This window comes from Marmota flaviventris, chromosome 8 (assembly GCF_047511675.1).
Source record: "Marmota flaviventris isolate mMarFla1 chromosome 8, mMarFla1.hap1, whole genome shotgun sequence".
NCBI classification, from domain to species: domain Eukaryota; kingdom Metazoa; phylum Chordata; class Mammalia; order Rodentia; family Sciuridae; genus Marmota; species Marmota flaviventris.
In genome coordinates, this window is record NC_092505.1 from 128,239,219 (window position 1) to 128,255,173 (window position 15,955).

Below are 15,955 nucleotides of genomic sequence, written 5' to 3' on the forward strand. Positions count from 1 at the left end.
TTAAGGGACCATCTAGCACAGCACCTCATTTTACAGGTTATAAAAACTGAGGCTAGCCAGTGGACATAACGGGTAGACTGCTCAGCAGGGCAGAGGACACTGGGACCTAGGACTTGAGGCTCAATGACCTGAGCTGTCCCAACCACCTTATGACACACTTTCCTGGAAAGTGCAATTCATATTTTCTTCCAAGTTTATTTCAGAATTTTACTTCTCATTGCTTTCTTTCATTGAGAGAAGTCAAGACTCCAGATCATCAGATGGATACACAGAGGACTGGCTAAGCATGAGCACACAGACAGAGAGGACTGGCCAAGCTGAGCAGAGTCCAGTGTTCCCGGGGCCAAAGCAAACAGAAAGCTGATCTCTCTACTGCCCCCAGAGCCAATGCCAGTGTTTAATGTCCCTGCTCTCCATGGAAAGAGAAGAACAAAGTCTACCTGGTTTCTCAGCTGTCCAAAGTAACACTTTGGCCTCTGCAGATTTACAGGTTTACAAACAATGTCACTGTTGGTTTCTGCAATTGAATGATCTTACCCTTTTACTTGTTCTAAGTATTGCTCATTTATGTAAATATATCCAGCTTGTCTATAGGTGTCATTGACAAGACTTACCAGCTCCACAGGGAGCATCTGCCCCCAAACAATTAACAAGCCCCCATCCCTATCTTTCTTCTCCCTGGGAAAGGAAGTGAGAGATCTCAGAATGCAAAAATGTGTGTGTGTGTGTGTGTATTTTTAAAGTGAGAATCCCTAGTTTTTATCAATCCTTAGTCGGGCCCATTGGTACTATAAATATGTTGAAATCACTGGCCATCTTTCCATGTTCTTAGAATTGGGAGGAAGTAGAGTTGAGGTACTTGACAGCAATCTCCCAGTGCCAGTGAAAGACCCCCCTTGGACCCAGACCTTCAACTCTAGGTAACTTAGGACTGCAGGTTTGGCCCTCCTGGTGGAGGAAACTGGTAGCCAAAACTCAAGCTCTTTAGAGCCAACTGTAACTAAGCCTCTCAGCAATAAAGCCTGAGGATTTTATAGCAGGTGAAACTTTAGAGGAGAATCTTCCAGAAGCCCCAGCATAAAGGACAGGCATGTCCATGGCTTCCTGGGGGCACACTGCAAGGAGCCTATGCAGGACCAGATGTGAAAATGTCATTCCCACAAGGAGTGAGACCTCAGCCTCTAGCTACTCCTGGGGCGAAGCTCCTGATCCACCGGCCCTTCCTGCTGCCTCTCTCTTGGGACTGTATTCTGGACAGAAGAGAGGGTCTGTCCCCGCAGGCTTGACTGAGTTCTTTGGGCCTGACAGTTAATAACTGAGAGAGAAATCCTGGCAGCTCATTGAATAGACAAGCATCTTGAGCCTGGAGGAGCTGGGGGAACTTTCTATGAGGCTTATTTTGGAGCCATCGTTTCCTTCCATTCCACCAGGGAGACCAGTTGGAAACTCCATCTCCTCAAAGCTAAAGATGCCTATTTTTTTCTGAGTTGTAATCCAGTTTTCTGGCCTTTTTCAGGCGAATTCCCAGGTCTGTTTATAAGAATTTTTTATTTTTTGTACTTGAAGGCAATATGTATGAAGTTAAAATTGTTGGCTTTGAAGGGAAGATGCTTGGATTGAAATTGAGCATGAAAGGCTCCTAGCAAGACGTCACCTTCCATTCCTGACAACTAGTATTGGAGTAACACTCTTTTTCATAAAATGAATAGAAAGTTAGTCAAACATATTAAACCACTGCTTTTGGATATGTGAAAGTACCAGGTTTTGATTTTTTTAGAGAAGGAGACCAGTGAAATGAATCCTACAATCTTATTCACTTCCTGCCTTGAAGCACTTTTTCAGAACACAGCACAAGGACAGGTGAACCATGCAGAACAGGATAGTCTTGCCATACTTTGGGAACAGAGATGAGGAGTACAGAACAGCGAACCAGAATTCACATGACACTGTACTGAAGAGAAGTGAAATATGCAGAAAAAGTTATCCTGAGATCTTTACAGTTTGAGACCAGGCAATGAGCAACTTCTGGGGAAAAAGTGACTATTGGGGAAAGATATATTGAACATCTTTTGGAACTCTCCAGAGCGGGGAGAGAGATGAGATTTGCCCAGTAGCACTAGGAAGACTTCATTGATCACATACAGAATCAGGGGGGAAAACTCAGACATTAGGAGTAAAGATAAATTAGCCCTAGAGGAAAGTTTATATCCACTCTAACAAAAACCTTCATATACAACTTGAAAGCATTGAACTGATTTGCAAATATATTAACTTTTCATAAAAAAAGAACTCCCCTCATTTTCTTTTAAAGAAGGCATCAGAATCCAGACACTTAACAATGTAATAATCACAAAGTACAGCAACAAATAAAGAATTATCAGTCACCCAAAATCAGAAAAATGTAGCCCATATTCTGGAGGGAAAATAATCATAAGGAACAGATCCCAATAAGATAGAGATAATAAAATTAATAGAGAAAAATTTCAAGTATTTACTTAGAGATTTAGAAGAATCAATGAACAAGATAAGGGCAGAAATGGAAGATGAGCAAAAGAATCAAATGAATCTTCTAGTGTAAAAAATAAAATTGTTTTTTTTTTTAATTACTGGATGAATTGATCAACAGCTTAGACTCTAAAAAAGAAAAGATCAGTGAACCCAAATACAGGGCAATAGAAACTATCTACACCATAGCAAAGAGAAAGGGAGAGACAGAGAGAGACACACACACACAAGTGTCACAATGGGCAAAAGGTGTGACTTATGCAGTCGAGGGGGAGAAATAAAGAATGTCCACATGCCTCTGCCCTTTTCAATGTTTTATTTACTCAAATCACTGAATACAATTTCACTCTATAGGTTCTTAATCAAGGGATGACAATCCTTAATGCTGGGCATTGCAATAGAAATAATCAATTCAAAGCAAACAATTCTAAGTTAATTCTCAGCACTGCAAACACACCTAATCATGACAGACCTATTGCAGACATTTCCTCTGCATGCTAAGCTTAAGTGGTAGATTTAAAGTCTTAAGTCTTATATCTTAATTCCAGCAGATGCACACTTACTCAGACCACAGCAACCAGGTCAGGATCCGATAGAGGCTTCTCCTGGGGTGGAGTTGATGGCTGGCTGAGGAGGTGGTCATAAGGAGAAGTCCTTTTCTCACCAGAGTCAAGAGGTGCTGTAGAGTTTGAGGGCGGTGAGAACAACACAGAGGAACAGGCAGATGAGAAGAGTTGGGATGTCAGTTCAGGTCCTCATCAGGCTCCCAGCATGAGGGCATTTCTATCTGCTGGCTGAATGTCTGTTCATTTGCTCCATTATTTATACCAAATTTGGGGGCTTTTGACCCCCACTTTCGGACCCTATCAGCTGCCACTGGGTCTCTCAGTAACATCATTTATCTGGTGGTGGTCCCCACCCTGATTTTCTTGCCTTCCTCCCTTACGGGGCCAGGACAACATGATAGAGACTTCACTCTGAGTTTATCAAGATGGGGAGAAGTGATCTGTTTTTGTCTGAGGGGCCATACTGGAGGGCTCTGTTAGGTGTGCCTGGTAAGACTGTAAGTTCCAAACTGGAGTTTTAAACTGGAATTGCTTAGGCTCAGGCCTAAGGCCATTCTTACAACAAGGCCTCTGTGACCTGTGGAGTGATATCAAGTTAGTTAACAAATCAATTTGTAGAACCCCAGAAAGGGTATCAAATAGTACATGGAGAAATAATGGCCAAAATTTTTCTATAATTGACAAAAACTATAAACTCACAGATCTAAAAGTTCAACAAATCCGAAACAAAGAACCCCAAAGAAAATTACACAAGTATCGCAATAGGCAAAAGATGTGACTTATGCAGTCGAGGGGGAGAAATAAAGAATGTCCACATGCCTCATATTATTGAAAACCACTGATAAAAAGAAAAAATGTCTTAAAAGCAGCCAGAGGAAAAAGAGACATTAAAAACAAGAAAACAAAGATAACTAACTGCTGGCTTCTTATCTAAAACAATACAAACCAAAAGGCAATAGAAAGACATCATTAAAGTACTGCAAGAAAAAAAAAAAAATATGTTAACCTAGAATTGTAATCCCACACAAAATATCCTTCAACAATGCAGAAAAATGAAACCTTTTTTTCTGATGTACAAAAACTGAAGGGATTTGTTGCCAGAAAAACTGAACTTTTACAAAAAAGAAAAAAAAATTGAGAGGTTGTTCAGGCTGAAAACAAAGGATTCAAATGGAAGTTCAAATCTCCCCCAAAGACCTGGGAATATGGTATCAGTGGTGCCAGCATAATTTAAAATTTTTCTCTGAAACTATGTTTGAAAAAAAAAAAAAAAGAAAGGAAGAAAGATCAACTAAGTAGCAAAAACAAAAAGCCCAGAGACAATATGTGCAATAACACTAGGTAGAAAGTTATCATCATAAACTCCAGAATAAAAGTGGGTAGAGAAAAATCACCATGACCTACATGCAATTGGTATCCATGCAGAGAAAAGGAAGAAGAGGGAAACATTTGAAGGATGTAAGAAGAGGATACCCCAAATGTGGAAAGCAGTTTTATTAGAAAAATATTGACAGACCAATCTGAGATTAACAGATGAAATTAGGAGGATTTTACTTTCTACAACCATAAGACACAATAAAACAACGTGGAACAGGAGACGCTGCTGGAAGTGCAACCCAAAGCAGAAAGGAACAACAGAGGTAAAGGAGATACGTCTTGCCAGCCCAAAGTGAATGAAATCAAGGAACCCTAGAAAGCACACTGCTGAGTTTTTGAATGAACATTGCACAGAACCAGCTTTGTGTAGTTAGAAAGTTATTCTTGAAAACAGCCTTATTCTAAAAGTTCAGAAAACCTAATTTTACCTAAAATTGATTAATAGAAGTCACCAAAGTCAAATCCCATAGAAAATCATTATGAGGAAAAAAAAAATAAAGAAGCAAAACAAGATCTCTACATATGATGAGAGTATGTGACAAAGACATGCCCACAAAATAGCGACCATCTGTGACCTGTGTGAAGGTATACAGAAAGCCAAAATGGTAAAGATGTGAGTAAAAGTTTTACATTTCTTTGTTAGAAATTCTATAAAGATAATTTACTTCTTTTCATTTCTAAGGAATAAAGTTTTACTTAGCTCACAGTTCAGGAGGCTTAGCCACCCAAGGACATGGCAGGAGCATGTGGTCAGCCAAAGAGAGTGTACTTGCTGCATAAGACAGAATAAGCAAGCCACACACAGAGTTTACCTTTATGACAAAGGCACTCCTTCAGAAACCCATGAATTTCATGATGAGATCCATTTATGACCCAATCAAAAGATCCCACCTGTCAAAGACCATTACATATGATTATGAGGACTAAGCTTTCAGCACATGAAAGTCATTCAAACCATAGCAGAGCTGATGTGCTCAACATGGCTAGACACTGCCCAGTCCCATCCCCAAATACTTCAGATAGGAGGGCACCAACCCTGGTGATTTCACCCCAGAAGATCTGACCCAATAGAATCCCATTCCTTAGAAATCCTATGGCATCAGTAACAGACTCTGGTCCTATTACCTCCTCTTTTTGCCTTGCTCCTTTCTTTCAATTGTCTGTTCTTCTGTGTTCTCATTAGCCCAGAGGTCAGTGATCTGACAAAGGCACACGGTCATTGGTTATTTCAAGCATTTTCTTTCTGGGACCACTCATATTTACAAGGAAATGCCTGGAAGTGGGTCAGACCTATGCTAAGGAAGGATTCCAATCTACAGGCAGGATTTCAGATATCCATGAGGGCAATGTTTGCACCTTGGGTCCTTCCCTGATCTCCAGCATTAACATATCATTCAGTCACAGCCATGAGCACGTTCCTTGTTACTGAGAACAGAATCTCTTGGCAGCCTTTAAATGAGAATTTACTTCTCAATTTAAAAACAATAAAAAAAAACATATTGTGGAGTTTCCAGCACATGTAGAAGTATAATGTATGATAATAAAAGCACGAAGAAGAAAAGGGGGAATCATTGGAGCACCCCAGTCATCTTCTGTTGATTCAAAAGCTGACTGTGTGACTCTCTTCTCAACTCTGCATTGATTGACATCACTTTAGTAGCTTAAAATCATTCATGATAGGTGTATTAACTCCACTAAACTGGCAATGCTAAAAAATCAGGTTTGTTTTGTTTTTTTACCTTGAAGATCTGGTTAAAAGTTTACCAGCACATCACTGGGGAGCATGAAACTGTACAATTAATTAAAGAGTTTTATACTATATGCCAAATAATACAACATTATTTCAATCTTGTGTTAAGCTAAAGATGCATAATGCAAACCTTGAAGAAGGTATTAAAAAAAAAAACAATAAATAGCAACAGAGAAGAGACATCTATGAGTGTTTCACAATAAGGAAATCAACTCATCAGAAGGCATATGTCCCAAATGTGTATGTACCTGACAGAGTCTTAAAACATAGGAAGAGTTACAGGATGAAATAACCAAATCCACACTTACACTTAGGGATTATAATCCTCTTCTCTTAGTAATTAATGCAATAAACAGAAAGTGCATTACAATGTAAGGCTTGCATAATAGCAGAAACCAAGTTGACCTAATTGTTTTTTATAAACAGCATTAGGCCCAACAATTATGACACAGGCTATTTTTTTCAAGTATGCAAGGAACATCTATGAAGATAAACTATATGCTGGCCATAAAAAAAAGTTCACTACATTCTGACCATGGGGAGATTAAAATAGAAATCAATAACAAAATCATATCTGGTAAAATCATCAAATATCTGGAAATTTCAAAATAAGTTTTAAGAAACGAACATGTCAAAGTAAACCTTTGGAAAATTAGAATTTTTTGACCCAAATGATAATGAAAATACAACATTTCAAAATCTGTAGGATTCAACTAAAGCAGTGCTTAGAAGGAAATTTCTCATTTTAAATGTTTGTATCAGAAAAGAATAATGTTCTGTATAATTGATCCAATTTTACACCTTAAAAATCTAAGAAAAAAGCAGGTTAAAAGAAAAGGGATCAGAAGGAACAAAAAGTAAAATGAAATAGAATATAGACAAGTGGTGAAAAAAGCCAAAAATTTGTTCCTTGATTCAATTGAACTGATAGAGTAACTAGACTGATTGAGTAAAGAGAAAATGGAAATTTCTGGCATTAAGAAAGAAAGGGTAGCACTATACATCCTATAAAGAACAAAAGAGCAATACAGAACAACTTTGTGGCAAAAATCAACAACTTAGATGAAGTAGAGACTTTCTGTTGAACCCTAATGCAAAGAAAAGACCACCGACTCCAATTTTAAATCAAATTAAAGCAAGCTTGTATTTGCGTACACAAAGAGAGCTGTTCAGCGGCTGTCTCTCCTAACACAGGCTAGAGATCAGCACCCCAGCTCTCCAGGAATGAGGTTTTATAGCACAAAAAGTTGCAAAAGGAGGTGTCTTGAGAACCTACATCGAACAGGATTTTGACAAGCATCATACAAAGGCAGATCATAGGTTAATGATCTACATGGCTTAACATTTCAAGGTAGGGAATAAATTTAGATCCCCCAACATCAGAATTTTTGAGGTGCCACTGAGGTTTCAGAGAGAGTTGTTATCTGGTCGGGGGAGCCAGGATTTATGAGGCACCACTAAGGTTTTAGAGAGGGCTGTTATCTGGCCAGGAAAAGCCAGGCATGGGTGAGTTCAAGGCACAGGTAGGAATTCCAAACAAGTTTAGAAATCACAGTAATTTATAGTAAAACAGAAATTAACTTTTCATGACTTTGTGATGAGATGGCTCCCAATCTTAAGATGGAATTAGCCTGGGTTCATCACTTTGCTTGAAAAAAAAAAATGCAACTCTAGATTTTTACCAATTCTTTCTAAAGCCCTAAAGTGTTTTCTCTGTCCTATTCATGTATTCCTTTTTATCTTTGGGCATGTTGATAGCAACTGTTAAAAGTGCATTGTCCAAATATCACATCTCTGTGGTTTCTAGGTATACTTGTATTGACTGATTTTGCCTCTGACTTGGACACATTTTACTGCTTCTTTTGCATGTCTGATAATGTTTCCATTTGATACTGGACATGATGTATGTTTTTCACTTGATACTAGATATTTTGTATGCTGTGTTACTAAGTATTTAGAATTTGTCTTCCTTTCATGGTCTTGGACTTTGAAAGGCAGTTAAAGTTACTTGCAAACCAGTTTGATCCTCTAAAACCAGTTTCAGCTATGATAAGGAAGTTCTGGAGTTGTTACCAGTGGGCTGAGGGTTTTTTAGCGCCATTCAGATACAAATTGCAAATAAGCAAAGTGTGGCTTCCTTTGTTCCCTTTGAGTTTGGAGGACTAGCGGCTCTCTGCTTAGTGTTAGCAGCTCTCTCTGTTAATCTTCTAGCAGATAAAGGTCTCTCCCAATTGCTTTTCCTATACCTCCCAGTAGCACTTCATGGCTTTCTGGCTGCTAAACATTTTCAGGACTAACACCTCTTGGTGGTACCAGTTCTGACTGCTAGCAACTCTGTTTCAGGTGCCCTCAGCATTATAAGCTCTGCCTGCAACCAGCTCAGCCTGTTCTATTCAGAATAGAAATCACAAATAAGCAAAATAAAAACCATCCAAAACAGGCATTTTTAGGACTTATGCTGCAGCATAAGGGAAAGCACTGACCCACCAAGGGTGAGAAGGAAGTGGTTTATGTAGACAAAATAGCAGGCTTGCGTGTGCACAGTGTCCTGCCAGTTAACCACAGAGGTTCTGCTTAGCCACAGGTAGGAAGGAGTGGGACGTCTGAAGCACAGAGCCAGAGTCATCTGGAAAGGACCTGAGATCAAAGGTACCACAGCCCAAACAAGCTTCTGAGGTGCTTCAAGGCATTAGGGGCAACCATGGCTGTCAAAGTCAAAGAAAGAAAATTTTCAAACTGCATATAAGAAAAAAAAATGACCAGGCAATGTAGTCCATGCCTGCCTGTCATCTCAGGGACTTGGGAGGCTGAAGCAGGATAGGAAGATCACAAGTTCAAGGCCAGTCTCAGCAATTTAGTTAGGGAAACCCTGTCTCAAAGTAAACATAAATAAATAAATAAATAAAAGGCTGTATATGTGGCTCGGTGGCAAAGCATCCCTGTGTTCAGTCCCCAGTAACAACAATAAAAATTACCTCTTGGGGAGTATCAGGCCCTTCCTTCTCTTCTAAGAGTGACTTTAATCTACCACCACTTTAGCCCCATGTCAAGGCATGCCTTTCAGTGGAAGACTTTATGTTCAATGATGTCGCTTCACTATGGTTGGTAGAAACTGGAATAATTTCTGGCCTTTTGAACTCTGGGAATTGTTCGATTTTTGTTTGTTTGTTTGTTGTTGTTGTTTTTTTTCAGTACTAGTCATTGAACTCAGGGCCTTGCACATGCTAGGCAAGGTACCACGAAGCTACCTCCCTAGCCCATTTTCTTTATTTGCATTTAAAAACAGGGTCTTGTTAAGTTGCCCAGGCTGATCTGGGAACTTGCAATCCTCCTGTCTCGGCCTCCTGAGTAACAGAGAATACAGGCATGTGCCACCATACACTGACCATTCAGCTTTTAAGTCACAGTTTTTCTTTGCCCAGCTCATGGATTTCAATTTCAGTCTACACACACTCAGATTGGTATTTTACCAAAGACTCAAGAACATGCCTGTACAGCTCTCCAGAGGGTTTCTCTGCAAGATCCATCCTGGCTAGGAACTCCACAAATCCTAGGCACCTTGGACTCACCAAGCTTCTGTCTCTGTTTTCTCAATTCATTGCTGAGGGCATTTGTGGGATCCCTCACCCTGTATACAATCTAGAGATTTCTTATCAGCAGAAAGAAGAGTCACCGTATGCTCATCTCTTCTGTTTCCCTTCTTTCAAGGATCCCAGTCCTACAGTGCTATTGTCCCGTGTTTGCAAACACTCGTTTCATGTTTTTCCCAGGTTTTTGGTTGTTATGGAAGGAAGCCATGTTCTATACTGGTTACTCTTTCACAGGCAGAATTTCACACTCATAAATCTGATTTTTAATAGTGTGCAACTAGGTTCCCATTTAGCATTCCCTGAGGCACTTCTACAGGCTGGGACTGTAACCACAGGTATCACAACCTCTCTGGTCAGAAGCTGACCTATGCGTGTGTCACTTATCACACATTCAGGAAGTGGACTAAATAAGTATTAAGATTTTATTTATTGCAGTTGTTTTAATATTTTACAATAAATGTGAACTAAGAGTTTGATTCCATAAATTTTAAATGTTAAAATTTTTTAAATGTGCAAAATCATTCCTTATCCATTCTTGTTATTATGTAAATCCTTGACACTTCACGCACTTTTGAAAAAATTCTTTCATTTTTAAGACCTTTATTTTATTTATTTATTTTTATGCAGTGCAGAGGATCAAACCCAGTGCCTCACACATGCTAGGAAAGTGCTCTACCACTGAGTCACAGCCCCAGCTCCTTCACACACTTTTTGTGACATCTTTCTGCACCCTTGTAATCAATCACCTTGCAGACTCTTGGGGCAGATTGTTGCTTGGATTATATTTGAATGACTTAATTTGTATAAAATAATCACAGTATAGGGAGGGAAGTCCAGCTAGTCTTATAGAGTTCTAAAAAGGAAAGGTGCAATGTAACAGATATTAAATTCAGAGTACAATTTTAATATAAAGAAATAGTTGGCTTTTTGTTTTTGTTTTTATTTTTTTGTGGCACTGGGGTTTGAACCCAGAGCTTTATACATGCAACTGAACTATATCCCCAGCCTGAAATAGTTTAAAAAAAAAAAAATGAGAACTTTCAGTGAAGTGTTCTGAAAAGATATAATTTGTATTTATTTTAATTTTTTGCAGTTATAATTCAGCTATAGCAAAAAATTGTAAAGATAACTGACGTTGGCATAGGTCCACATGGAGACAAATGAGAACGGGCCCCATGTAAGGATGGCCTTAGGCCTGAGCCTAAGCAACTCCAGTTTAAAACTCCAATTTGAAACCTGCAATCTCACCAGGCAGAACTAACAATGTGGCCTCCAATGTGGCCCTAAGGCACAAATAAGTCACTTCTCCCCACCATGACAAACTCAGAGTGAAGTCTCTGGCATGTTGTCCTCACCCCATAAGGGGGAAAGGCAAGAAAATCAGGGTGGGGACCACCAGACCAGATGCTTTAACCCCAGGGCAAATGATGTCACTAAGAAACCCGGTGGCAGCTGATCAGGATTGAAAGGGTTGGGGTCAAAAGCCCCAAAATTTAGTATAAATGAAGGAGCAAATGAACAGACATTCAGCCAGCCAACACTGATGCTTCCACTCTAGAGAACCTGATGAGGACCCAGACTGACATCTCAACTCTTCTCATCTTTGCTGATCCTCTGCATTTTCCTCACTGCTCCCAAACTCTACAGCCACATCTTGACCCTGGTGAGAGTGGCAACTTCTCCCTAGGACCCTCTCCTCAACTGGCCGTCAGCTCCACCCCAGGAGAAGCCTGCCTTGGTTCTTGGCCTGATGACCGCAGTCTGAGTAAGTGGGCATCTGCTGGACTTAAAGCCTAAGGCTTGAGCTTTTGATCTGACACTTGAACTTAGCACGCAGAGTCTGTCATGAGCCTGTCATGATACAGTGTGTTTGCAATGCTTAGAATTAATCTAGAATTTATTTGCTGTGAATTGATGATGTCTACTGCAGTGCCTAGCATTAAGGATTGTCATTTTTCTTGATTAAGAACCTATAGAGTGAAATTTTATTAAGTGTTTTGAGTGAATAAAGCATTGACAAAGGCAGAGGTGCGTGGACATTCTTTATTTCTCCCCCTTGACTGCAGAAGTCGCACCTTTTGCTTTCGTGACACCCCACCACATTTGAGGTTCCCAGCATCCACGTGGTTGCCCACCCTGAGCAGTTTTTACTTCCTGTGGAATGTGCAGGCTTCCAGAAGTTCTGTAAAGCATAACAAAAGAGAAAGACTGTCAAGTGCTGCTGATGCTTACTAAATACAGTTCTGCTGCTATTTTTTAAAAATAAGTGGTAGTTATAAAGTTTTGTGGTTTCATTTTTTTTGGTTTTTGTTTGTTTGTTTTGTACCAGGGATTGAACCCAGGGGCACTTAGCCACTGAGCCACATCCCCAGCCCTTTCTGATGTTTTATTTTGAGACAGGGTATTGCTAAGTCGCTTAGAGCCTTGCTAAGTCTGAAGCTGGCCTTGGACTTGTGATCCTCCTGCCTCAGCCTCCCCAGTTGCTGGGATTACAGGCGGGTGCTGCCATGAGCAGCTTAATAAAGATTTGTTTTAAATAGGCTCAAACGCCTTCTCTGTGCATTTTCCTTTTTTCCTGCTCTCATCGTCTCTAACACATGATATAACTCAGCAAAAATTCAGGCAAACTCTCAGCAGTTTGTTTACTCCAGCTCTAGTTTTATTTCCCCAATTTATTTCTTTATGAGGCTATCTAAAAAACAAGGATAGCTAGAAAGGGCCTACGACAGAACTATGCTTTATCTGTTTCTATTAATATTATTTACACATTTTACTTAAAACCTCTGAAACTTTGTCCTCTATGGGTATTGCATACAGTATATGTCGTTTCCCAAGACCTCTCCCTGTACTGAAGTGCTCACACATTCTTCTCACTTTATGACCAAAATACAGAAATACACACGGAAATAAGTTCAACTCCCACATGATCTCAAATTCTACTGCAATCTTTTTCTCCTTCCAACAACTCAGCCTTTTTCGGAGGGTGTCTCTCACTGTTGCCTAATTGAGTCTCCTCCTCACTGATTCTGAATCCTCCTGCAGGGCAGGGAACAGCCCTCCAGGTCTTAGTGCTCCTGTCAATACCAGCCCAGGGCCTGGTACACACTTGTCCTTAGTACAAACATCTTTACCTTGAGCTCCAGGTTATTTCTCCTTGGTGTTCTATGCTACTTACCAGAGGTTAAGCATGGTTTCAAGTTAGCCATAGCCACAAGATATTCTGGCCCTAAGAATTTTTCATAAGTTGTTTTGTTCTGAAGGTTAGCCAGACATTCTGTGTCATCACTAAACAGCAGGTCCTTGGTGGAAGATTCAAACAGCTGGAACATCAAATATTCAAATCCATTTCTTCCAAAGAGCTCCTGGGTCAGACATACAAACAGAGAGGGACCATGGGCCATAGGAAGCACAGAGGTATATGTTCTGCCCCAGAAGACCTTTGTCGGTTGGACTGCTCAACTCCAGCCCCAGGGAAACCCCGAGACAAGGCAACAGTTTCGGGGGGTAGGGGGTACTGCTGTAAAATGGCAGCCGACAACGTCTCTGGGTTCAAATCCCTGCTGTCTTTTTCTTGCTGTCTGACTTAGTTCCACTGAGCTCAGTGAATTTGTTCACTCATTTCCAGATGAAGATGGTAACACCAAATAGATGATGTATGTAAAGCAACTGGTAATAGAAAGAATTTTAAGTTTTCCACCATATCACTATCTGGCTAACCACCATGAGATGTTTCCAACTTTCTGGATCATACTTGCATGTCTTTCTGCCACCTGGACTCCTGGCTGCCTTATCTCTTCTCTGGATCTGTCCCCGGTACCCAATCATTTCTATCCCTTTGTTCCTCTCTCCTCTCTATCTCTGTCCATTTCCTCTGTGATCAAGGTAACAGCTTGTCCTATGTGGGAATTTTCCTTTTGAAAGTCCACAACCCAGGACCACTTATTTTAACAGCTTTTCCTGGATTGTTATCTTTTAACTGGGATGTGTGAGTGGTATATGCTAAGACACGGATTTCTCATTTGGGGAACATCCAAGAAGGGGTTCGCTAGCGCAAAAGGCAGAGGAAGCTTTGGGTTTTCCATAAGAGATCACTTGGTTTAGGCAGGCTGCTACTCCATAAAATCAGCCCTTGCTGGCTCCCTGTAGCATCATAAGGTGTCTGAATGTTAGCTTTTTAATGGTCATGAAGCCCTGGACAGTGCCCAGCCTTCCCAGGTTTAGAAAACACCTTTGGATCCACCCACGAGTCAGCTTGATTAACCTCCATTCTGCCTTTCCTACATTTAGTTCAGCCTTGTGTGAAGGGCTCTGAGCCAACTCCCTTATTTCTGCAACAGAAGAAGAGAGAAAGGGTTAATTCCCCAGGTGCCATGAATCTGCTCCAAGTCAAGTGAGTCTTAGGCAGACACTCAGGTGCCCCTTGTCTGAGGTTTTCCCACTCTACTTGGATGTGCTAGATGGCCCCAGAGCAAGTGAGTATGGTTAACAGTTGTAATCAGAGGCAGAACTGGGAAACTCAGGTCCCACTGCCCAGGGAGAAAGGATGAGGCTTGGCTGAGCACATCTGTGCACCTCCACAAGCAAATTCAGAGCACTCAGTCAAAAAGGAGAGAGAGGGGGCCCTGGATAGCCATACCTGTTGGTTGAAGAGTATTCTGCGGACAAAATCTGCCTTATCTTTCCTTGAGACCACAGCATGATTTGGCACTGTAGCCAGATGGCAGCTGTGAGCCTCAGTCACAGGCTTCCTGGTGCCATCAGGACACAGCAACTCAAAGTCTTTCTGCTTCAGATTCTTAGCCCATGCCTCAGTGTTCTTTCCTGAGGGGAGAAAAGTGGGTCAGCCACAGCCGATGGTTTTGGTCAAGATGCCCTCCCTGGGACAATGGGAGTGACCACCAGTGCCTGGGAGAGTCACAAAGTAAGAAAGCTCTCAAAAATAAAACTAAAGGGACAAACTCACAATTCAGAACATTTTTGATGATGCTTTTTCAGTCCTGTTAAAGGCAAAGATCTCTTAAAACACGCCTGCGTGTTGGTCAGTTGGATTCAAGACCTGAGTGATAACCAACCCCAGCAGGTCTGACATGAAGAACTTTCTCATTCCCTAAATTTAAAACATTAGGACCAAAGTCACTGGAGTCTGGTAAGGTTGCCCTGCTGGGTGGTGACTCCACACAAGAGACTCAGATCTTTCTCAGGTGGGAAAGGCACATACCGTCAGTGTTCCGGAGGACAGCGGAGTGCCTCACAAAGGCCACATCTCCCTTCTCAACCAGACACCTGCACATGGAAGGCTGTGTCAGTGAGGAGAGTCAACAGTAGTGGAAAGGAGACACAGAGAGGGAGTCACAGTCCCTGGCCACACACACACACTTCCTCACAAGCAACCATAACACCCACACCATCCCTGGGCATTAGACTAGGGGATGTAACAGAAAAACAGAACTGTCTATAGAGTTTCGGTTATGCATAACCATCGTGCAGATCCTCATTCTAAAGACTGACCAGTTTCTCCAGAGGGGATGCTTGTGTTCTCCTAGTAACAGGGATATCCATGACTCTCTGGGTGAACCACAACTTTCAGCATCAGCAATTACAATCAGAGCGGAGGACGTGGCTTTGAAGGAATTTTGATCATACTTAGATCTACTCAGGATCCACAAGAACGAATGTGCTTCACTAGATATTTGTTCACCCTTAATTTCATGAAAAATGTTTCTCTATGTTCAAGGTACATTCTTTAATATGAAATGTTGGACAGATTAAAAATCAGCCTTACGATATCCGGTCAGTTGGCAATGGCTATTAGTCGTCAGGAGCACCTCTCGCTCCTGTCTTTGGGTGCCTCTATACCTAAATTTGGCAGGGGGTGGTGGAGGTGTCCATTACTCTCATTCACATTTGCTGAATTCTCTCACCCCATTTCTTTCCTTCATGACCCCTTCAGAGAATCACAGTCCTGAACAGGCATGATCACCTGTCTTGGGTGTGTCTACACCCCAGGGCGAGGCAGACAGAAAGACCTTCCTGGATATTCCTTCCCTATGCCACACCAATGGTCCTCAAGGTTGTAGGCTAGGGACCAGCAGCATCAGCGTGGCTGGAAATCTGTGAGAAATGCAAGCCTGGCCTTACCCAGACCTGGATGACAAACTCAGGAGGTG

The 15,955-nt window shown here is 41.2% G+C and overlaps 1 protein-coding gene across 1 annotated transcript in view; it reads right to left on the reverse strand.

Annotated features, from left to right (window-relative positions):
- Window positions 1-11,935: 11,935 nt before the first annotated feature.
- LOC114091421 (inhibitor of carbonic anhydrase-like) overlaps window positions 11,936-15,955 on the reverse strand; it is a 57,211-nt gene continuing 53,191 nt past the window's right edge. The window contains exons 16-19 of the mRNA XM_071614936.1: window positions 15,007-15,071; window positions 14,425-14,609; window positions 12,964-13,150; window positions 11,936-11,970 (exon numbers count right to left, since the gene is read on the reverse strand). Of these exons, the coding sequence (XP_071471037.1) occupies window positions 11,936-11,970; window positions 12,964-13,150; window positions 14,425-14,609; window positions 15,007-15,071 (472 nt within the window). The remainder of the gene's footprint in view (window positions 11,971-12,963; window positions 13,151-14,424; window positions 14,610-15,006; window positions 15,072-15,955) is intronic.